General features: G+C 38.2%; 1 protein-coding gene across 1 annotated transcript in view; it reads right to left on the minus strand.

Moving 5' to 3' along the window:
• The window catches only part of LOC137271947 (cubilin-like), a 41,106-nt gene that overhangs the window by 12,802 nt on the left and 5,011 nt on the right, over window positions 1-23,293 (minus strand). Inside the window, exons 7-23 of the mRNA XM_067804329.1 lie at window positions 22,704-22,850; window positions 22,394-22,475; window positions 22,056-22,177; window positions 21,365-21,508; window positions 20,961-21,048; window positions 20,403-20,524; window positions 19,817-20,020; window positions 18,168-18,270; window positions 15,310-15,431; window positions 14,995-15,147; window positions 13,466-13,541; window positions 12,435-12,559; window positions 11,883-12,044; window positions 10,838-11,245; window positions 4,107-4,289; window positions 455-533; window positions 117-250 (exon numbers count right to left, since the gene is read on the minus strand). Of these exons, the coding sequence (XP_067660430.1) occupies window positions 117-250; window positions 455-533; window positions 4,107-4,289; window positions 10,838-11,245; window positions 11,883-12,044; window positions 12,435-12,559; window positions 13,466-13,541; window positions 14,995-15,147; window positions 15,310-15,431; window positions 18,168-18,270; window positions 19,817-20,020; window positions 20,403-20,524; window positions 20,961-21,048; window positions 21,365-21,508; window positions 22,056-22,177; window positions 22,394-22,475; window positions 22,704-22,850 (2,454 nt within the window). The remainder of the gene's footprint in view (window positions 1-116; window positions 251-454; window positions 534-4,106; window positions 4,290-10,837; window positions 11,246-11,882; window positions 12,045-12,434; window positions 12,560-13,465; window positions 13,542-14,994; window positions 15,148-15,309; window positions 15,432-18,167; window positions 18,271-19,816; window positions 20,021-20,402; window positions 20,525-20,960; window positions 21,049-21,364; window positions 21,509-22,055; window positions 22,178-22,393; window positions 22,476-22,703; window positions 22,851-23,293) is intronic.

A 23,293-nucleotide genomic window follows, 5' to 3' on the forward strand; every position in this document is an offset into this window, starting at 1 on the left:
TTGTAAATCTCGTTTGATGCGAAACAGTGATCACATTAGTCTTTTTTTGTGGATAAGAAATCAATAAGTAATTTATATATACCAGATAAACGAGATTTTCAGTGCAACTACTTTACCATCATTTAAGACGTCTATGGTAAGGACGTCATATGCACAGGTAGAGGAGTATTCGATACTGGAATACACCATTTCGAGCACAACCCTGTAGCCCCTTGTTGCAGGATAGATGTCCCAATAACAGTTTTCATTGCTGAAAAATAATGATATTTGGAACTGAAGGAAATGTCATGTGTAAGCCCATAGACATAAACATTTATGTCAAATATCAGTTCATTAATTCTACATTGCTTACATGTCAATGATAAATTTCTACTACAATAAGCATTCAACAACAGACATGAATTTATGGACTATTGATGAGCACTCTACTGGTGAACAAGTCATTCCTACATACTTTGTGTAGTTGCCTGGGTAGTTAGGAGATGTGAAATTCAGCGGTTCCCTCTCAGCATGGAGTGTGACGTCACACGCACCTGTAAAACGTTCATTGTATGCTTGTAAATGACTTCTTTTCATAAACTTGAAACACTGAAGGTTATAACTTAGGGACAATGACAGTTAAGCGATAGGTCATTCTTACCGGGGTAATGAAACTGCTGACATGGTATTGCACACAGAGTATTCATACATTCTGTTGATTACCTGGTAACATCATCGCAGTAAACAGCTTTCGAAAATAGTTCATTAATGGACACAATAGTGGAGCATTATTTCACACAAAGGACGGTATACATTACAGTGTTCGAACAGTGTTGGGGACCCGTACATGTCAGTAGTAAGTATGCCATGGAAATAATTTCATATAATTCGAAAACTGTGACTATGAACATCAGTTTCAGTTGGTAAGCTTTCCCAGAGGTCGTCGTGGCATAAATCGTATCATACTTCTTGTTTTATGCAATAAAAATACAGAAATAAAATATAATGGTTCGCCTTTGTCGCCCATGTCAAATATCATGTCTATGAGTTCTTGGAATTTCTATAAAACCATAACCGGCTGGATTAAAGGAATAAATGACTAGAGCTGTTATAGCCATACACAAAACCGGGTTAGAATAACAGCTGGGATCGACGTTCACTTCGTCAAAGTAGCGGTAGCTGAGTTGTTGTACGCTTTACGAGGACATGAACCCTCCCGATAACACTTTATCAAGTGAAATAATACTTAGCTGGATGTTGCCTAAAATACTAAACCGTTTTTGAAGGATACGGCGTTCGTGTAAAATAAAACCAATGATTCACTGTAATATATTTTAATGTTATGTGTGCAGGGAAAGACTCCACTTAGTCGTAAACACTGGACTATTAAAATTTTAATTTTTGAGTTTGTGCTTCACAATATATTCTTTATGTCACAGGTATTCACAGTCACCGTTACTCTCAGTTTAACACCCCCCCCCCCCCCCATCCACACACACACACACAAATTTAGGCGCTTGAGGACCTTTCTGTTTGGTATGTTTAAACCGCTCTCTTTTTAACATGCCACTTGACATGTGCCAATGAGTAGGGATGCAAAATCCTAACGTTTCTTAGTGGTTGGGTCCACGACCCATGTGAACTTTTTAAAATTAGATGCTCTCAAATTCTTGCTTACTGAAGGTAAAATGACATTTATCGAATTTCCAATATCTTAGAAGTATTATTTTTTCCTGTTACGTTTTTTTAAAAGAAAGGTACTTTGTTCAAAATTGTAGCATACGTACATAACGTTCTGAACTTAACTTTACATACATGTTAAGACACATCTGCTTTGTTCAGTTCATGCATTACTATGCAATGGATACATGATTAAATTCAACTGACAGTCCAGTTATTGCACATGGTATTTGCATCACATACATGACACCATCAGGTTTGTTCAATATATACATGTAGATTACTCAGTTTACTCATTGCAATATTATTTGCGTTATTTATTATCAACAATGAAAACGTGAAATAAACACATTTACACTTCCAACATTAAAATTGAAATATACAAAAAAAAAAAAAAAGAATTTCACTGCACTTCCAAGAGGAGATAGTGCATGGAGATTCTGTATGCGTGCAGCATGGAGATAGTGTATCAACGGCGGGCTTCTGTATGCGTGCAGCATGGAGATAGTGTATCAACGGCGGGCTTCTGTATGCGTGCAGCATGGAGATAGTGTATCAACGGCGGGCTTGTGTATGCGTGCAGCGCTGACACACCATGGCACACTGCCGACTAGTATGCCCATGAACGCTTATGGGGAAGAGGGAATGATATCGTGATATCGGCTCATTGTTTATATAAAAAGGAAGCAAAGTCGATAGTCTATATAAAACTATTGTTTAATTTTTTCACCAATCGATGTCTGTGTTTTGTGTATTCATTGTTTTGTTAGCTATTCCATGTTTTGTCTATCCCATTTCTAATTAGGTCATTTGTTCGTTAATCATCATTAGTCACTGCACATTTACAATACCTTCATTTCATGGGGTTCCGTATAGTCCATGTCTTTGCCCTGATTCCTTCTCTGATTTATTAAATCAAAATTGGATTAGGTGTATCATTCTGGTCCCAATCATTTGTCAGATGGACAACATTTCCATCATGAATTGAAGTAGTATGCGAATACTTTGATGTGAAAAAATAACCCGTAAAAAATTCCAAGGGGCGGTTGCCTCCTGCATCCATACGGTTCCCGCTGATGGTGTACAGGAACGATGACGGTGCTAAGTCAATAGTTTTCTGATGTTCTGGCCAATTACACGATAGTCGGTTTATCACAGTCCACATTCTGTATATCTCAGGCATGAGTTGCTACACTAATCATAAACGTAATCAGGTACGTATCTAAGCTATCGAGCAGTAGTACATTGAAAATTGAAGTTCAATACGGAAACACATGATGCTCACATTCAACAGTAACGTCCCAAAAAAGTCCATGGTGTCCCCAATGGATCAATATGATCATTGAAAATAATTAGTGTTTAATTTTGGATCAATGTATAGAGGATAAAATAATAGATGTTGCGATACATTACTCCATGTGTATACATTGTGCTAGCACCTTCAGTGAAACACTTGAAAAATGGCATTTATAGGATATATTGCAGGATGTTTAAAGACACACACTAAATTTATTATAAAATAAGTTAACATTTGCTTCTGACAATCGATGGCGTAGCCTTGTGACTAAAGCGTCCGCCCATCACTCCATAGACCCGGGTTCGATTCCCTACATGGGTACAACGTGGTATTGCTGGAATATAGCTATAAGGGTCGTAAAACCAAACTTAACTCTGACAGACTGTAATTGTGTACCTCGGGAAAGTGCTTAACTATTACCGCCTTTCGGACCACATATATCAGATTATTCATGGACTAGACTGCCCAAACAGAATGTTTACCTCTTTGACTTCAGACCACTCACATCAAACATATATACTTTTCCTGTTTGGTTTTACATGTGTTGTGTTTTTATGTAACGCATTTTATACAACGACGGACGAATTGTTAAACCCAAAGATAGCATTAGTCAGTACCATCAAACTCTATGTTAATGGCGTTGTCAGCCAGACTTTATGATTTTATTCAGCTGCTCACAAACTGTATGATATGATATAATCACGTACACATATAGTTATTTAATTCCAACTTTATTTCCGATCAGCGGCTATAAATATATCCTCACTGACTGAAGCACTATCAGCCCTGTGCGTTAACATTTCGCAATATCGAGTCCGCCATCTTGTTTTGGCAGCCGCTATGCAGTTTCTCCAATTTCTAGGTAACAAATGAGCTATTGAACAAATGAAATTACTAACTATAATACATTTACAAGGACGGTCTCAAGGTTATAACACATGTGCCCTGTCTGTCAAACTTAAGTCACCTGTACTGACCGTAGGTGTAGTTCGTTATGCTAAATATAGAACTGACAATAATTCGATCGACATTTCAATGTAGTTTTGACCTGATTATTGTTGCAATATGTGCGAAATGGTTAACATACATTTCGACAAGTTGTCACATGACATATAAAATATATGTCAAAACCATTACATATCACACTCACCTGAGACCAGCGTCCCATACAATAACACACATATTCCAACGAAACAAGGTATGTTCATAATGACATCCTGCCGCTGTCGAGAGCTCACACGAAAACCTGACATTAGTTGATAAACCCTCAATGTAACTGTCAACCTGGACTGGTAAAGCTCCAATGAACAGAACTTGAATAGACTACAACACACTTATACGGATGTGACCTACATCGACGTCACGGTGGCAGTCACCAACGGCGTCCCACAAAGCAAACACTTCTATGAGATAACGAAATGATATTGTTAGGTGGGTCAGCACAGACTTTGTCAACATGATTCACGCTGTGTTGCTCATATTTGTATTTTGCAATAACTACATGTTTCGTAGGGGCTTGTGCTTGCTGATAACAGGATTTATAACAAAAGAGAAAGGACAGGGCAAAGGAAACTCAAATTGAATGTTTTCAAAGGATGCTCTCTGTTCTTTTCTATTGTGGTGCCAGCTGATATCCCTGTCAGACTGGGACTAGTTTTCCGAAGCTCGATCTCTTAGCGCCTAGACAGTCAGAAGTTACGAGAGCTTCGAAAATAGTCCCAGGTTTTTACCAAGATTCCCACAAGCTCAAACAGATTGCTAAGTTCGGCAGAATGTTTAATGCACGTCATTGTCACTCACCTGCAAAGATCGATGCTCATTATGTCTATTACTGATTTGATAATTCAAAACTCATCGACAAGGAGATTGGATACAGGGTTGTGCGTCAAGATGAAGTTCCAATGCCTTTCAAGTTAGTTTGTCAACATAAGATAAGGGTTGAACTGTGTACGCTGCATTGTCAACAATTCGCGTGGGGTTACATACGGTAATTATGTGTATAGAGAGAACGTTAAAAAGGAACTGCTAATCTGATAGTCCGAGATACCTGTCACAGTTCAGACTGATGTTTTCCCTTATTCGTAGCGTCCGTATGTAATTTATTGCATGCTAAATTGCTGGTTTAAAGTCATGTTATGTAGATATGGTATTTGTATAGTATGAAATGAATGAATGAATGAATGCATGAATGAATGAATGAATGAATGAATGTGGAGACATTAAGCGGTGTATCTGTACATAGTTATCAATGTCTGTAAGTAAAATCATCCACAGCTTTGAAAATGAAATGTGAAATATAAATAACTGAACACCTTCGTTGCATTTTCTATCTTGTTAGAAATTAAATTCATGCACACAGATACATTTGAGCATGTTTATGCTTTTTGTTCGTTCTGTATTATTTGTATAAAGCAGTTTTCCCCCATGACAAGTAGCTAGACAGTTTCATTTACAAACATTCTTAGGACAAGTCTTGACTTCGTTAGAATTCGTTATGGCACAATGATTACAACTTTAATTACTGTTTTGTGGCTTATAGGTAGTTTACAGAAAAATCGCCAAACCTTCTCTATACAATATAATATAAGAGGTATTTGCATAAAAACTGTATCCATGTGGGGGACGTATTAGTAAAATATGGTGATATTTGATTCGTATATACACATATTGCAACAGCTAATGCCATTTCCCGTGATATCCTTGATGTTATTTATGTTATTATGACCTTTTAAGTTATAATTCAGCTGTTAACAACTGTATAATATGGCGATAGTTGTCGCCGTTCTTCAGACATTAGCGCGGCGTTAACATTAAACAATATTAAACGTCATCTTGTTTAGATAGGCGACAGGCCGTAGCTCCACTTTCTTGTTTTCTGATGGGTCATTGAACAAAGAAAGCTGGTAAATATGATACATTTCCTGGGACAGTCTCAAATGTAAAATACGTATGCATTGTCTGACTATTATTTAAAACCCCTGTCATTTGTATTTACAGTACGTGTAACGTAGATCCCATAGTAATTTATTTCGATTGGCAAAGTTTTACCAAAAGAACAATGTCGATGCACGGTCTGTTCATACGTTTTTGACAAGTTGTCAGGTAACTTATAAAATATGTGCCAGAATGAATACACCCAGACTCACTTGAGACCAGCGGTCCATAAAACAACACACATATTCCAACGAAACAGGGTATGTTCATAATGAAATCCTGCCGACGCCGAGAGCTCTCATGCAAAGTCGACATTAGTAAATCATCTCACAATGTAGCTGTACAACTTGTTTAAGTACTTCCTTGACGTCCCGCGTGCACCCTATTGGTCAGGGAAGGCTCCATGGAAAAGAGCATTTAATAGAGTGCAACACGCGTATACGGACGTGACCTACATCGACGTCAAGGTGATAGCCGCTAAAGACACCCGACAAAGGAAACACGCATATAAAATATAACGAAAAAATTGTATTTGGTGGTTCAGCACAGATATGATGCAGTCACTATTATTTAAGGGGTTGTACTCTACTGAATTTTATTACCATACAGTATAACTAGTAACAGGTTACACAGAAGCAGGATTAACTGGTTACAAAGGAGGAAAGGCAAGGTAAGGAAAATCTCTGTCAGTGCGACGTATTCTGTTAGTGCACATATTCTGGGAAATTGAGCAATGCTTGGTTTGTGGGACCTACAGGTTTTCCCTATAACTTATTACTGCCGTTTGATAACATAGGGGTGCGAGTTCGGGTAGTTGTGCGGGTTTGGGTACTGTGTTACACTGGGTATGTCAACGAACGAACGGACAAAGGAACATGCAGATTTGTCTCTTTTGTTGGCTATGGTTGTTCGGAAACATCAAATGTAATTATCGCTCTTTAGCAAGACTGTCAAGCATGGCAATGTCATAACCCAACTGTAAAGATCGATGCTCATTATATGAATCACCTGCTTGTATGGGTTAGAATTGTTAACTGCGTTGCGAGGCATGTTTAGAAGTTGGTGGATCAGATAAGGACAAAACTTTATGGCTGAGCAGCCTCTTTAATCAGGTGGAGCGACGCTTCGATACAGCTTCTTGTATCGTTGTCAAGCAAGTGTGACTCTTACCTCTTGCTTGCTTGACAACGATACAAGAAGCTGTATCGAAACGTCGCTCCAGCTGATTAAAGAGGCTGCTCATCCAAAAGGTTTCGTCCTTATAGAATTGTTAATTCAAAACCCATTTTCACACACCTTGCATATATGATGTTTAAAAAAATACAAATATTCATCAACCTTCTCCATCACCCATCAGAGTAACCATACCCTACCTTGGCCCCATCAGTCATCAAGTATCACGCCTCATCAAGACCAAAGCCAGCATCGATGTCACCTTCTCCAGTGGCAAGACCATCAAGACCTACCTAAAAGCCAACGGTAAAGGACCCAGCTGTGAACACCCTAACCCAAGAGGATGCATCTACCAGATCCCTTGCAACTGTGGCGACCTATACATTGGAGAAACGCTGAGACCAATCAACACCAGAATGAAGGAACATCAGACCTCAGTCAGCAAACTCGACCAGAAATCGGCCATCTCTGAACACATTCTCAAGAACCCTGGACACTCAATTCGATGGGAGGACACTAGGATACTATCTACCAACAACAACAACTGGCGCCAAAGGAAACTGCAAGAGGCCATCGAGATCCGGAGACAGAAACCAGCCATCAACCGCGACCAAGGAGTGTACCTACCAAGTACCTGGGACTTATTGATAAATTAATCTCATCTATCTGTGTACATTCTATCTATGTAATTCATGTATAGTCAGTCTATCCGAGTACATCCTTACCTACTTGTGTTTGTACATCATCAACCCTCATGTAAACATGCTCACCCCCGATCGTGTGTTATGTACATCATCCTATCATGCGTAATGCATCACCATTGGCTTCCGTCCTTATCCCCAATCATGTACATCGTCCTTACCCCGCATCTGTGTTATGTAAACATATCCAATCAACTGTAATGCATTACCATTGGCTTCCATCATTGTTATCATAACTATCGGCTTCCTTTCAGTGCTTGTTTATACTGGCTTCCAGCTTTCGTTAACTCATTCCACTTGTTACTTTGTTATTGTTTTACCTGTACATATAAATACACCTCTGTATCCCCTTTCTCAATCACCTGATGAAGGAGTAAGCATTAACTCCGAAACGTTGTGTTCTCACATAAAGAAGTTGATATCCATAAAAATCTTCATTCTTAAGTAAAAAACCTGATAAGTAAACAATTTGGACGAGTCCCTTGAAAGTTTACTTATCAGGTTTCCACTGTATATGGCATACAAACAGATATTTTTGCAGTTTTGTGTCCTGAAATGGTGAGAATCACGCTTTCTGCTTACCTGCACTCTGAAGCATCTACCCTACTGATCAACGTCGTGCAACGCAGATGAACTTCTATTATTGCCAGAATGGATAGATTAAAACGACCTCGCGTTATCACAAGAGAGCGGGCCACTGTAACTTGATAATGACCGCAAAATGTTTGGCGACGGGCCATTATCAAGCCCGTTGTTAGGTGACGTCAGTCGATCAGTTCTAGATGTTCAATTATCTACAGCTCGTTTGAACTTGGGTTCAATATTTCTGACTCACATTCGTCACATATACCTGTGCAGTCATTCACTTCAATGCCTGTGCCAACCATGACAATTGTACAATACAACACACAACAATGAAAATATCGTCTGGAACTCACAAAGTTGTTTGTCATTGAACAAATGCAAGTATGTGTAAATGTCAAAGTCGAGTGTTGTCACTCTTAGTAGTGACGTTACCTGTCTTGTTCTATGACGTTATGTCTTGATCTATGACGTTTCTTGTAAAAAAAGTGTGTCAGTGACCTCCGTCGTTTGTTGTTGATGCTTCGAAACCGATGTCGTTGTGTGCATTTTTATTTTATTAAAAATATTATCTATTGTTGCCATAATAACGGTAACGGTTGGGTCAGGGTATTGTCAGTTGCAGAAGCCCTCGGTCTTTTCTACTGCCCTCCTTCATCGCGCAGATACCGATAGACCTCGGGCTTGTACAAATGATAATGCCCTGGAAAATAGCGTTTCCCTTGTATTCATATGGAAACGTAAATAGATTTAGTGACCTATTCCCAAAAATGTTGGAAATCAACTAACTCGAAGCATATGATATCAATATGTTAACAGTCAGAACGCCTACATTACTCAACTTTGATATTTCCATTTTGGGGCAAATTTGCCAACGACTGGTGCGAGGACAGGCGAGAACATGCTTGCCTTTCTGCGAACACCTAGCGTCGTCAATAAATTTCAATATTTCAGTGTGTTGTGAACATAGCTGATACGTTAATTCTTTTGCACTTCTATATTGCCAGTGTCCTTTGACACAGAGATGAATTTGATTCTTCATAAGCCGTGCTCGTGGATTCCATCAAAATAAAAACATCAGTAAAGTCGTACGATTTACCCGTGACAGACAAAATATTCACATGCCCTCGCAATCGTGCATGTGGACATATATGATATTAGAATAAAATCACATAATAATAATAATAATAATAATAATAATCAAAAACATGCCACGTGCAACATATATATTGGATATTTTTATTCAAAACAAAAACAATAACAAAATATTAAAATTTATTACTCGCCCATTGAAGATACTGCAGTGCAATATTTTCACTTCAATATTACACTAGTGTAATAACGCTTGGCGTATGACGTCAAAATGGTTCAAAGTTGTGACGTCACAATACTAATGTTGATGTCGCGATTTTACTAGACCTTGCTTGACTTGAAAGATGAGAGTCCTCACACTGTAGACAATTTCGCCGCAGTTTCTGTCAATTTATGTTGGCGAGTAATAAACAGAATACTAAACTCGCTTCCGTGAAATACCATTTTCATTAAACATCGTTAAAGATTTAGTATCAAACTCGCTTTCACTCGTCTGATACCAAATCATTACACGGAAGGTCGTTTAGTGTCCTCTATATATTGCATCAAAGGGTATATTCTCAGGTGTCTTTCTTTGGTGGATTGTGTGGATTGAACGATATATTTTCACAATTATCACATGGGCAATCGTTCTTGAAAAGCCATCAGTCGGTGAAAGATCTTTAACTTCCAAAATGGTGACATCCATTCAAAATGATTTTAAAAAAATGTTAAAAATTCAACCATTACGTACATAACTCCCTGGAAACATCTTACCAGATAAAGATTACATGCAATTGAGAGACACATTGTATCATCTCATTAATATGCGAATATCAGTATCTAAACTAGCGTCTGCCCGAGGCCAGCTACTTGCTAATTTCATGGCGAGCTTACAACTTAATTTTTTAACCACTTGGTCAAGTAAGTGCTTTCAGTGACCAAGTTGTATTTGTTAAATTTGCTTGTTGCACATGTTTACTTTTCAGAAGGAGAGTTACAAATCCCCTGTGGTCACTGCAAGACCATTCTGACTTTGCCTCTTTTTCTGATTCAGATGCAGTGACTCTATATGAATCAACAGTGACCAAGGAATGCTTTGTACAATTCTTCTGCATGTGTTTAAGTTTACCTCACTACAAGTAATTCATTAATTACGCATACATTATTAATACACATTATTTCAGTTTCCTGTTTTGATAAAGGGCTACATGTTAACATGGCGAGCATCATTTTTGGAGGTTTCAGCCCTGTGGGCTTCTTGTTTTTATTTAGGAGTTTGATACACTTCTTATATGATACGAAGTCTTGTCGTTCGACATTTTTAACACTGGCTCTAATTAAGAAGTGACCTATATCTTATGATCATTTCATGAATATTAAATGATGAGTAGACTCCAGTAATACAAACGTGTACATCATGTGAACCTTTCACCAGATCTGTTGGGTCCCACTGGGTTATCTATCCCTTGATCCTCAGATGCACCGCTAGGGGATGACGTCACAACAGGCTGTACGTCTGATAGTGGAACTACCTGACAGTAAGGTGGGGGATCATTCTTCACGACATCATTGTAAGAAGGAGGTGGTGCAGACATAAACGGCAGAACAGCAGGAGCAGTAGGTGCAGTAGGCGGTGTTTGTGGGTAGCTGGGGACATTGATGAAGGAGACGATGCCTTCACGTGGTCTGTTTCTCTGTCGTTGGTCGTTGGGGCTGGATTTCTTTCTGGAACAAAGTCCACAGCAGCAGCAGACGGCAACACCCACAACTGTGATACCGCCAAACACACCTCCTACTATGGCTCCGATGTTCAGGGCCGCGACAGCTGAATTTCAAAGATAATGAACAGAGTAAAATAAATAATAATGTCAAAGAATACAACATAAAAGCCCATTCAAATGTAAAGTGAAAGTAAATATTGTAGACCTTACTTAGATCTAACTAAATGTGATATTACGATGGAACGACACATACAACAGGTAAATGCTTGGCTTAATATTCTGGCATATTCTTGCTTTAAGACTACTTTATGTGGGTGTAAACTGAACGCCACTTTTAGCAATATTACAGGTTTATCAAGGTGGGCAAACCAGATGTGTGACGAGCAAACGCTATATCCATTAGGCATGTCAGTCATGTCAAACCGTATGAGCTTGATGCAATTTTAGACTAACGAACACTGGTCCAGAAAACATGATCAGGGCGAATAGATCGCTTTGATGAACATGACGGAGCATGCCCTTGTCCACCTAAATGTCAGCCACCGCGTCAACATATTCTTTATCTATTTACACATATGATGTGTGAAATGTTTTACAAACATCTTCTTTTACGAGATAGGTACTATGTTGCTGCTTGTGTCAAAGTGTTATTTAAGCTTACATAGATGACCATTGATGGATTCTATTCTCTTAACCGATGCAATGTATCCTGAAATGAACGAATAAAACTAAAACACGTACAGCTATATGTTGGTTCGCCGGCCGTGAAAGACAACTTAAATCCCGAGCGGGACGTCGAACCATCGGAGAGGAATTTAACCTTCATTGTCTGCCCCGTTGTCTGTGTATTTGGTCCATCTGTTCCACACCATCGACCGATCGGGCTTTCAAAACTCGTCACTACTGACAGAATATCACATGAGAGAAGACTGTGATAATTAAACAATCGATCAGCTAATGTTGGCAACATTTGTTAGCAGATACATTGCTAGAAGAAAAGTCTTTAATTTGTTTTTATTTGTGGTTATGTCAACATCAAGCAAAGTTAACATAAAGTACATAATCTCGACAATCGGACATCACAATGATGAATCCAAATAACGCTTTGACGTGTGCTTCGTCAACGTGGATATAATGTCCGTGTCACCGCAAATGTCACCCAGGTCGCGGAGTTTTTCTAGTTTAATACAAAGGATTGGTATTAAATTCACTGTAGGCATCTGTCTTTTACCGATCTCTAGCATAACCGTGATTTATCGTATTCGGTAATTATGATTAATCATAAGCCATTACCATCATAGAGCTGTACATAATCATAGGAACACGTGCTGTCGTACTCAAGGTTGAAAGAGACCACTTCAACGTGGATGACATATCCGTCAATGGATGTGCTGATTGTCCACTCACAGTCCGCATTGCTAAATTTGAAATGGACCATAGTATTAGCCATGTGTTCTGCGTGTACATATAAAATAAGAGAAATTCGGTACAAACGTAGAATCTAATTATAGCATGACTATAATCTACTATATGTTTTACTCAACATCACAGGCATTGCAATTATATATGCTTCATACAGGTCATATGGACAGGTGCGTTTCTGGGCTACCTCTGAAACGTCGTATTTAGATATCAAAGAAGTACTAAATCCATATCATTCGTGGTTATGCGAATCAAGGTGAAGTAATGCATGCTACGTATAGTATAACGTACAAGTTCTACATGCCAATCACGCATCTGATTCGCCTGGAGGTTTTGGTATTAAGGACAACAACACTATTTGGACGAACAACTTCTGTATTAATAAAGATGTTCATTCTTACGCTTACATGTATCATATATTAGGCTGCATAAAATAATAAATATTTCTCTGGCATATTTGTTTCAAAAGTGGCCAGGGCGGTAGAACTTTTTAAAATATTTTAACAGCACAAAAAAAAAAAAAAAAAAAAAAAAAAGAAAAAGAAGTAAAAGAAAAGCGTCAAGGGAGAAACACATTTATATTTTTTTCTGTCAGAACTACAGCTTGGAAAGTTTACTACCTGTTAATGAGTTGTAGAGTCAGTCACACTCATTGTTACACACATTCATTCACATACTGGACAAATTGTTGATCGGGACGCGGCAAATTCATAATTGTTTTTTTAATGGTAATAAAAAATTGTTACGCGCACAAGTACAAATGAAAATGACGCGCCGATGTCCGAGATACATTTCAATTTTTATTTATACTTATTCATTGTCCAGTTAAGATGTATTATTGCTTGTGTGTTTCGTTCAGCTCCTCGTGGTATGAATCAAATATAAGTGTCCCTTATACTTACTTGGGGTACGACAGAGGATAATTCGGTGATTCAATATATTTTGCCTCATAGCTGATCGTATCATCTTCGCCACACGCTGAAAAAAGGTATACCTGTGATATTAAACACTTCTGCAACACTGGGTTCGAGTGAAGTTTATATGACGATGAATCAATGAGGTCCTGTCAAAGCCGCCTTGAGGAATAATCCCGTGTCTTGAGCCACAATGCTCCCATCCACCCCTCTCTGATGATGACGATGCTCTGAGAGAAACGTGACAGTTCACCTTTTGAAGCACTAAAAAGGGAACCTTTCATTGTGAATAAATATATCAGGCATTATTATTTCCTTTCACAAATAAACAGTCAGTGAGTGACTGAATGATTGAGATAAAATTTAGTCACGTCGGAAATATGTCAGCCATATCGTGACTAAAACAAGTAGATTCATCATAAATTCATGCAAAATACAAACCTGTTGGCGGAGGACAGTAAAACAAACTAGACAGTATTTGAGAAGTAAAGCTAGTATCTATTTCTAAAATTGGATTCAGGCAAGACAGTGTAAAAATTGACTAGAAACAACGAGAATATCTCAATTTGAATTAAATCTAGCACTGAAAGTGAAAACTAATATCACTATTTAGACAATACAATTTAGACATATCTAGCCATAAATGCAAATACATATATTCTACGATTGAAAGGTGAAAAGTTTAAATGTATTTGGAAATACGTAACCAGGGCTCCAGATAATACAAGTATTTGCGTTTTGTATTCAATAAAAATCACATTTACTCAATTAATTTCAAATGTGTGAGTACACAAACGCATAAGAATCACTTAAAACCTAATGGATCTATAATACCTTGCGTACTTTACTCAAGTATCTAAATTGGCGTGTGTGTGCTAATTCGTCTAGGTGTCTGAACTGCATAGCAGCGTTAGCATATGTTAAGCGATGCCTATATATACATATGCTGTTATAGCCGTACCCACTGTCCGAGTTCACTGCATTGGCTTCAATGTTGAGTGTTTGAAAATGTCTGCCAACTGTTTGGCAATATAAGAATAGCTCAAAACTTAGGCCTACTGAGAAGCGTTTATAACCATATACTTAAACGTGCTAATTAACAAATAAGGATAAGAAACTCTGAATAAAAGTACTCAATTCTTTAAAGTAGTAGGAGTATACAAAATGCAAGTTACTCCTCAAAAAGTGCAATTATTCATACATAAGCAGACATGGGAGTAAATGCTCAGCTGCTTGGAAACTTATCTGACGTACCCTCTTAGAAGAAACAAATAATTTATTGAGTGACGTGGTGGAATCTTTGATATAGTACATAACATTACAGTTATCACTTTCTCGGGCACTCAGTTTCCATTTTCACATATATTTACATAAGGGTTTCATTTGTGTGTTGTTTTGTGCTGCCCTCAGGGGGTTTTCTCTTCAAATAATTTGAAAACAAGGTTGGAGAAACGTGTGTTTCAATACGTGTTTTCTTGAAAGAGGAAACGCGTACACAATAATATAAAATGAAGCACCTTTCGTCCGCGCAATGTATTTCAGAGAAAATCCCCTGTCTGTGACTGAACTGTCGGTGCGGAAAGTGATGGTCATGGCGTTGCTGGAGCTGACGATGTAGCCGGTGACGTCATCACAGTATTTACCCAACCGAGTAGAGTAAGAGGATGAACCTTGAAAAATATATAGAATCATTGCGTTGTCGGTTTAAAGAGATACTTCAGAATAAAAACACTGGTTACGGACCAGTGATAATTGCAAACCAATTCAGTTCTGAGGAACATATGACTAAAAGTATATTTAAGTACTTTTGTAAAAGGGAACATTGTACTTACCATCTCTGAAGAGCACGTAGTCTCTAGAACAGGATGGATCGTATTCCAAAGACATGGTCTGAACTTCAACCTTTACTTTGTATCCAACCGGGGCAGAGATTGTCCACTGGCAGTAAATATTGCTAAGAAGAAGGAGATGAACGGATTTGATGAAATAATACACTGTGTATTAACGGCAGTCAGTTAGTTTGAAAAACAAGCTTTCCTTTTGTTCTTACCGCTATCAATCAACATTATGCTTTTTTCTCCCTGATAACTATCCCCACCCTGATAATACCCTAGCATGGTGATCTACCTTTCGTTGTTGGTGATCTATAGATTGCTTTTACCTTGTATTGTCTCAAACAGACAAATAAGTTTAAAGCCAAAAGCTCTGGACGTCATATTTCAGCTTCTTGTTTAAATTTATTGTCCTTTGTAGAATTCTTTCTCTAATATTAAATGTTGTTAAAGATCACATATACACTAGGGGGTGCAAATGCATAAGTCACTAATTGACATCGTTATAAATAAAACCCCGTCAATAAAACTGCTCATTTCCATCTTTACCTTAAATCGGCCTTTTTTACAACAGTGCACAATTCTCAACCGCAAACGAAATTTCAATCAATCAGAGCGGTAGGTATAGATGTGAGGGTCTATGCAGAGTCCATCTGCATTTTGTACAAACCTGAAATCGCGACAGCTGTTGTGAATAATGAAAGCTATATGTTCTCACAGTCTACTATCATTTGGTTTTGTCTCCTGCTTTGCCTAGTTTCCGAGTTACAACCCTTCTTTTCATAGACGATTCCGTCAAAAGCACTTGGTGTCACTAGGTCGTAAACCTACACGTTATTTGTCATTATTCACTTGATGCTCAGGTAATGAATTTGTAACAGGTATAATTCGTGGTAACGCCACTTAGATTACCCGACAAAGGCCACCATTTGGCATTTCTTGTGTTTGGATCGATCAAAGGATGAACCGATAACACGCTGATTGATTAATTACTTTTATGCGGATTTAAATGGGTTTTTTCCAAAGGTAGTGTTTATGTATGCACATTTACTAATCGTTACTGACAACACTCTGTCGTGTCTGTGTGAAAACAACACCCTTCTTTCAATGGATTAACCGCCAATACATTGATTGATTGCTCATTATTGGTTAACTAAATAACTTTTTAAAAAGAATGAAGCACATTATGCAATTAGTTGCCAGGTGTGCCATACAGGTTGACGAATGAAACTTTACAGCAATGTGAAAAACCTGAAACGATACATCACGTTTTCGTATATTAGACTTTTAAGAGACACATCACTTGGGAAATCTGCAGATGAATTATATATCACTCGTTTATTGTGGATTTTGATGGATACATTCCTCAAACAAGGTAATAGCCTGGCATTGCTCCTATAACTTACATTTTAATATTGGCCGTTTGTTTTTATTAAGTTGTCGTAGTTTTCAACAGAATCATTGTTTTCGTCGTGAAGCGTAATGATGCAGACGACATACAGTAGGGCGTGTGAGCGAATTATGATTCATATAGGCAAACTATAAAATGTCTACATTCCTGTTACAAATTCGCAGATCGCTTCTTTTTTTTCAGTTTCAAAATGCATACAAACCAAGTAAATTTAGCAAGAGAAGTCATTTATCGCGCAGTATTTTCACTTCGATACCGACCTCACTTAGGTTATGTTACAGGTTGTGTCATGAAACTCCCTTTGGTTATGATTCAAATACATATTTAACTACAATGTACTAGTAAAAGTAGTTTTGATTTTCTAATTTGATGAGAACAAACCGTAATCTCAATAATTCTAACGGACTTTAGCCCGTGACTTCACGATTTTCAAAGATGGCGGCGCCCTGTCTGAGGATAAATGCCATTTAAGTATGTTTTCACCTACTTACAAAATCAAAATTACTTTTCACTGGTAGTAAAATATGTATTTTATTGATGGACATTAGGATTTTACATAACACTGCTTATATACGATATATACGATAATATTGTCACTTCCTTTCCGAGGAAGAAAGCGTTATATTCATGCAAAATCCTTTTGGTCAGCAATGTGTAGCAAGCAGTCTCGGTGAAACATGAACTCCATTTTCCTGGAAGCGTGGTAGGGGCGAACCATCAGATTCAGTATATTCCCACAGGCTTCCACAACGCGCGCTTCGCACACACTAGCAACGAATTTAAGCACAAACTTCGGCGTCCGGTGGAAATCTGTGCATAGTGACACAATCACCAAGGAGCAATTGACGGCAACACAACGATTCGGCATTGATGACGTCGAGAAAACAGCAAAATGACGAGCTTCCTACACATTCTCTATCTAACTAACTGAAAATCGTTCCTTCTATGACGTCACTGCAGGGCTCTTGCGACAGAGTTACGTAAACAGTCTGAGGTTTCGTTTGCGGGCGAGAGAGAAGCAGATGGCTTTTCAGCAACCCTTGAGCGTTTGGTATTAATTAACCACAAGCTTTTTTTTTTTAAAAAATGGTGTTTCGTTTATGACTAACCAGAAGTCTTTTATATGCAGTGGTAAAACGAGTACCCAAAAATTGAGTGTAGCCGTTCTTGAACGTAATACCTGTTTTAGTCATGATGTTGCTACAATATTGCCGATGTTTCTTTAAATGTTAAACTCACCCTCATAATTATATATAATGCCAACACCCTGAATTGGAAAGATTCATCACATAAAGCCCAGCAACGTTCCTCACTACGGATGGTGACAAATAGTATGCAGTTTCGTAAGTATGGCTGTGCCCATCTGAGCGAGAACAGGAGTCACTCTATTAACTTGCCAGTAGAAACCAAAAACAGCTTATCTACAAAACAGCATATATCTACTTACTTGTTGTAGTTGTAATCGGGATACCCAGGGGATGCCAAATACTTCCAAGAGTATTTGATGGCGCTGTGCATTGAACTTCCGCAATTAGAAGCATGCGGTCTCTCTGAAAAATATAACCTGGGCGCTATGAGTACTACTCCTGACAGGATGAATTCTCCATCACATGAGATAAATTTTACAGTAAACAGTTAAGGAACTTTGTAACACTGTTAGTTCTCACTTTAATTGTTGGTTTTCAAAGGGAATTGATTTCATTGATGAATTCTGATTAATATGATCTGTATATAGATATATTTTAATGATTGGTAGATCAGATTAGTAACTTCGATTTACAGTGGCTGTATACTCGAAGGAGATTAAAGTACTGTAAGAATATTGTCCTCCTGAGAGGGTACGTAAGTCCCCAAACTTTCAAACCCTGTTTAGCTCTAGACACTTTTTAATCGTAGAATATTTGTTGTTTTATTATATCTGGCTATAAGTACAATCGCCAGTGGGTGAAAAGATGCTATAAGTCCAGTCAAGGTCCATACAAGTAGCCAAAGTACCGTAAGGCATATGACCCTTAGAGTGATGGTCTACTTTCAGTTGTTACCTATCCCCAGCCCTTTTCTAAATTTATTGTCCTAATTTGAAGAGTTACTTAGTTAGATATATGCTAGTTTAATTTCAGTCTTGATATTGTGCAATTGTACTGTAAGTCCCCATGGTCCCTAGCATGGTGAATTACCTTCGGTTGTTGGTGATTTATATTGTCTTGTCCAAATAGTGATATTAGTTTCTTTCCACTTTCACACTAGTTTTAAATTGTAACTGTGATGTTCTAGATGTTTTACTGTCCTCTGACGACAGGTTTTATGATACACATATATTCAGTTTCAGTATTAAATGTTCTCGTCACGATATGACTGAAATATTGCCTATGTAAGGTTTGATGTTAACTCACTCACTTGATATTGTGATATTCTATTCGGTTTTACTCTCCGTCGATGACAGCTTTTTTATAATTTATCATGGGCTACCATTTAATACAATTAAATGTTCTCATCACAATATGGCTGAAATATTGCCGATGTGGCGTTAAATCTTAACTCACTCACTCTCTAGTCTTGGCAGTTGGTTGGGGAATTCAGAGTCCCAAGGACTTGTATCTTGGGTGGTTTCTTCGTTACATGCCTTTCCTTTTATATAGTACTAGGGTAGGGTCTATACACATAAATGTCTTTCGAGCGCTGTTTCTAATCAATCCAAGTCCCTGTGTTCAGAGTTATAAACTGTAGAGTAGATCTTAACAGAAAAGACAAATAAATGGATAGTACTACAAACATAGCTAGGAAAGATCATACACTATACAATTTATGTTGACTGAAGATGGATAGATTTTCATTTGTAGATTTCCTGCACCTGAATAACAGAACGTGCCCTGTCTATTCATAAATAGTTAAAGTGTGTAACATACGATTTTCGTGAACAAGGGAGGGATCAAGTATACTGCATGCATCTATCGTCAATGCCATCCCCAGGCACCACCAAATACTCAAAACCACGGCAGCTCCCCTAACCCCAGCTCACGACCCTGTCTCTTGCACATTTCAGTCGTCTTACACCAAAATGATAAATGGTTGATCACCAAAACACAATTATTGTACCTGTGGTTGTTGTTGTTGTTGTTGTTGTTGTTATTGTTGTTGTTGTAGGAAACTTTCCGGCAATGTATTTCAGATTGAAACCTGGTCTGGTGATTAAGCTGTTGGTGTGGAAGGTGATGGTCATGTAGGGGCCCGTGCTGACGATCTGCTTGTTGCTGCGAACTCCGCAATATTTGCCCAACTGACGAGACCAATACGATGGACCTTGAAAAAGATATTTGCTCAGTCAGCGCCATATACATATGCGTGGTAGTATTCCAATGAAACTGGTACTAATAGAACATATATTTGGTGTAATTGTGATAAAATGCGTTATGTGCCGATCATCATGCTTAAAGTACCAGGTTCTTGCAAATATTAAAAGCTGCATAAAACAAACATACGAAAAAAACCCAACAACAACAAAAAAAAAAAAAGAAAAGAAAAGAAAATAACTACAAAAAAACCCCAGTTTTATTTGATTCGACGGTACATTCGCATATGTTGGATTAATTATTCAGGCATTGTCCCTGAGGTAACTGAAAACTAATAGAGTACGAAGATCACGATGATTATGTTTGTCTGAGGAACGTCTGTACGAACTTACCATCTCTGAAGGCAAGATAATCACTTGAACAAAGTGACGAATATTCCAACCACATATGTGCAATTTCAACTTTAATCTTATAATAATATGGCGCTGTAATTTTCCACTCGCAGTTGACGTTGCTGAAAAGAGAATTTGTATAGATAAACTGGTATTACAAACCTATAAACAAGTAATCTGTTCAAGTGTACAATTTTTAAATGTATTCCAGTCCGGGTATTTGCTCAGTGAAAACCTATTTTGTATAGAGAAGGCCTTTGGATACTCAACGGTCGCGACTGTTCAGAGTAATGAAAACTTTACCGTAGTCATAAGGCACTCGGAACAGGCAGTGATTATTAAATAAAAAAGAAAAGTTAATAAAACACTCAAAATTATCGTTCAGTTCTTCAAAGAAAGCCTTCTACCATTGATGTGTCACTTCCGAGGTTAGTGCATTGTGACACCTGTCTCCTGTTTCGTTGGTCAACTCGTGTGCAGTGGTGCGTAGCGGTCATGTGTGGGGTGCTATTTACCACGTGTTATTTGCTAATATTAACCAACTACTTGGGCACCTACTTGTCATAGTTCGAAGGATAGCCAAGAGAGGTCAAGTACTTCCATAAAACAGAAGAAGCGGAAAGGTCTGACAGTCCACAGTCGGTAGCTGTAACAGCATAAAACCAGTCGCGTGAAAAATAACACAATATATATATAATTTAAATCATTGGGACCGGGTGGGATGAATATCATCAACCGTTAGAGCAAGTAAAGTATATTCTGGGGAAGATAGATAAGTTAAACGTCCCTCTTTTGCTGGAAACGGGGTAAAACAGAGTTTCGCACATAACAGGTCTCTGTGGTCGTAAACATGTTAGGTCATTCTGATCAGCAGGAATGTATATTATCCCAAGGAAGACAAGAACAAGACCTAGTCTTCGATCACTTTCGTAAAAGCAAAAAGCAGTTGCTAAGGCTATTACCAGATGTGTACTGCAAACGAAATCCTCCTCCTGTGACAGAACTGTCTGAGTGAAATATGATGGTCATATGGTTACTGGAGCTGACGATGGGAGTATACGTTTGTTCACAAATCTTTGCCATTTGGCGAGCATCCGTTGCCGTACCTTAAACGTAAAATGTATTAACTGTGGACTCTGTTGAACACTGAGGTAACGAGCAGCGGAAGACGTCCAAAGTCAATGTTTTAATACATCAGTGAATCACGACGACATTCTTCCATTTAGCTAAAATACCAATGGCCCTTTAAAAGCAGAAAGGCCTGATGACTATTCCAGAAAACCATTCTGGGCCCTTATTCTCGGAACGTTCGTAGCCCTAAGAATTCTTAACTTTGATGCAGCCAATGTGTTACGAATGGGCTTAAGAAGTTCGTAGGGCTACGAACATTTCGGGAATAGCTAGTCTGCATTCGTTCTATAGCAATACAATGGTGGAGTTGTAACAGTGAATTATGAACAAATATACTTCATATGAGATTATCATCTACCATCTTATCATCTTTTTTGGTGAGTATAGGTAAAAACTACAGATCATGAATATCACCAAGATTACATTTTTACTTTCTTTGTTACCACATGAACGTCAAGAACTTTAGCTACTGCTTCACTCAGTTCCATGAGGAACACAACATGCATCAGAAGCTTTACTTACCATCTTTGAACAGCAGGTAATCATTCACGCACGATGGCACATTTTCCAAATCAAGTGACAAAACTCTCACCGTGACGGTTTTACCTATCAGTGCATTTATAGTCCACTGACAGTCCAGTCCACTGTAAGGAAAACAAATAAAAAAAGTTCCGAAACTAAAACACAAGCCTGCCTCATTCATATTAGTTAACCGCAATACAAGCATATTTTCATTTGGTGACATTATTGTCAAGGCGAAGAGTGTCTATCTAGATGCGTATACATCTTTTGATCCGGCGTGAACCGGCTTGAATCATGCATTAATTTACGTCAGATTATTGTAAAATCTCTTTACTCACTTTACGTAGTTGTTTGGATAGCCAGGGGAGACAATCATCATTGGACTGTTAACTGCGGGAAGCGTGAGGTTGCACGTTGTTGCTGATAATGAAGAAAAGAAGCAATCATGCAATTTCTATTCGCTTCTCAAGGATACAGTGTGTGTGTGTGTGTGTCTGTGTGTGTGTGTGTGTGCGTAGACTTGAGAGAAAGTCATAAATCAACCTACATGAGCTATATATTTTACCATCAGATAAGAACATTAATAATTATCGTATTTCCGAATAGCTGTACGTTTAGGTTAAATCTAGTTTTTTACTGTATACACACCCGGTACAGCTTTGTACAGCATTTTGAAGCCTTTGTAGACTTGCAGGGAATCAGCTCGTAGCTCAACTCTCAAGCTGTTGACACCGCTGTTAAATACAGGTCTTTCGTTGCCACAGAAAGTGCCGAGCTGGTAGGATTCTGTAGTACCTATAAGAGAACATTATACTATCAACAATGTCAGAAATGATGATTCTCCGAATTCTGAATGCCATCTTTAAAACTGATGGAGACCAACAACCACGCCTTTTGCAAATGTCAGCGTGCTTTGATATCAACATGTACCGAGAAGAGATTATGTAAACAACCTATTTTCGTTTTTAAAACAGAACTGAGTTGGTTTGGTGTTTCAAGACTGACCACGCGTTCCTGGATTTGTACAACTGATATCGGTCATTTGTCAGAGCAGTCTTTATGTGTCAGCCTGGCCCGCAAGGTTTTCTGACATGTCACGTACTGAACATGTCAAGGATGAAACAGATGTACTTTTGCGAAGTCATGCGATTTCCTCAACAGCGCTGCAAAAATTCATATTATGTGATGAGATATTTTCCCCTGTCATCGACGTGTTAGGGGCACACCCTAATTCCAAT

Source organism: Haliotis asinina, chromosome 2 (genome assembly GCF_037392515.1).
Source record: "Haliotis asinina isolate JCU_RB_2024 chromosome 2, JCU_Hal_asi_v2, whole genome shotgun sequence".
Classification (NCBI taxonomy): domain Eukaryota; kingdom Metazoa; phylum Mollusca; class Gastropoda; order Lepetellida; family Haliotidae; genus Haliotis; species Haliotis asinina.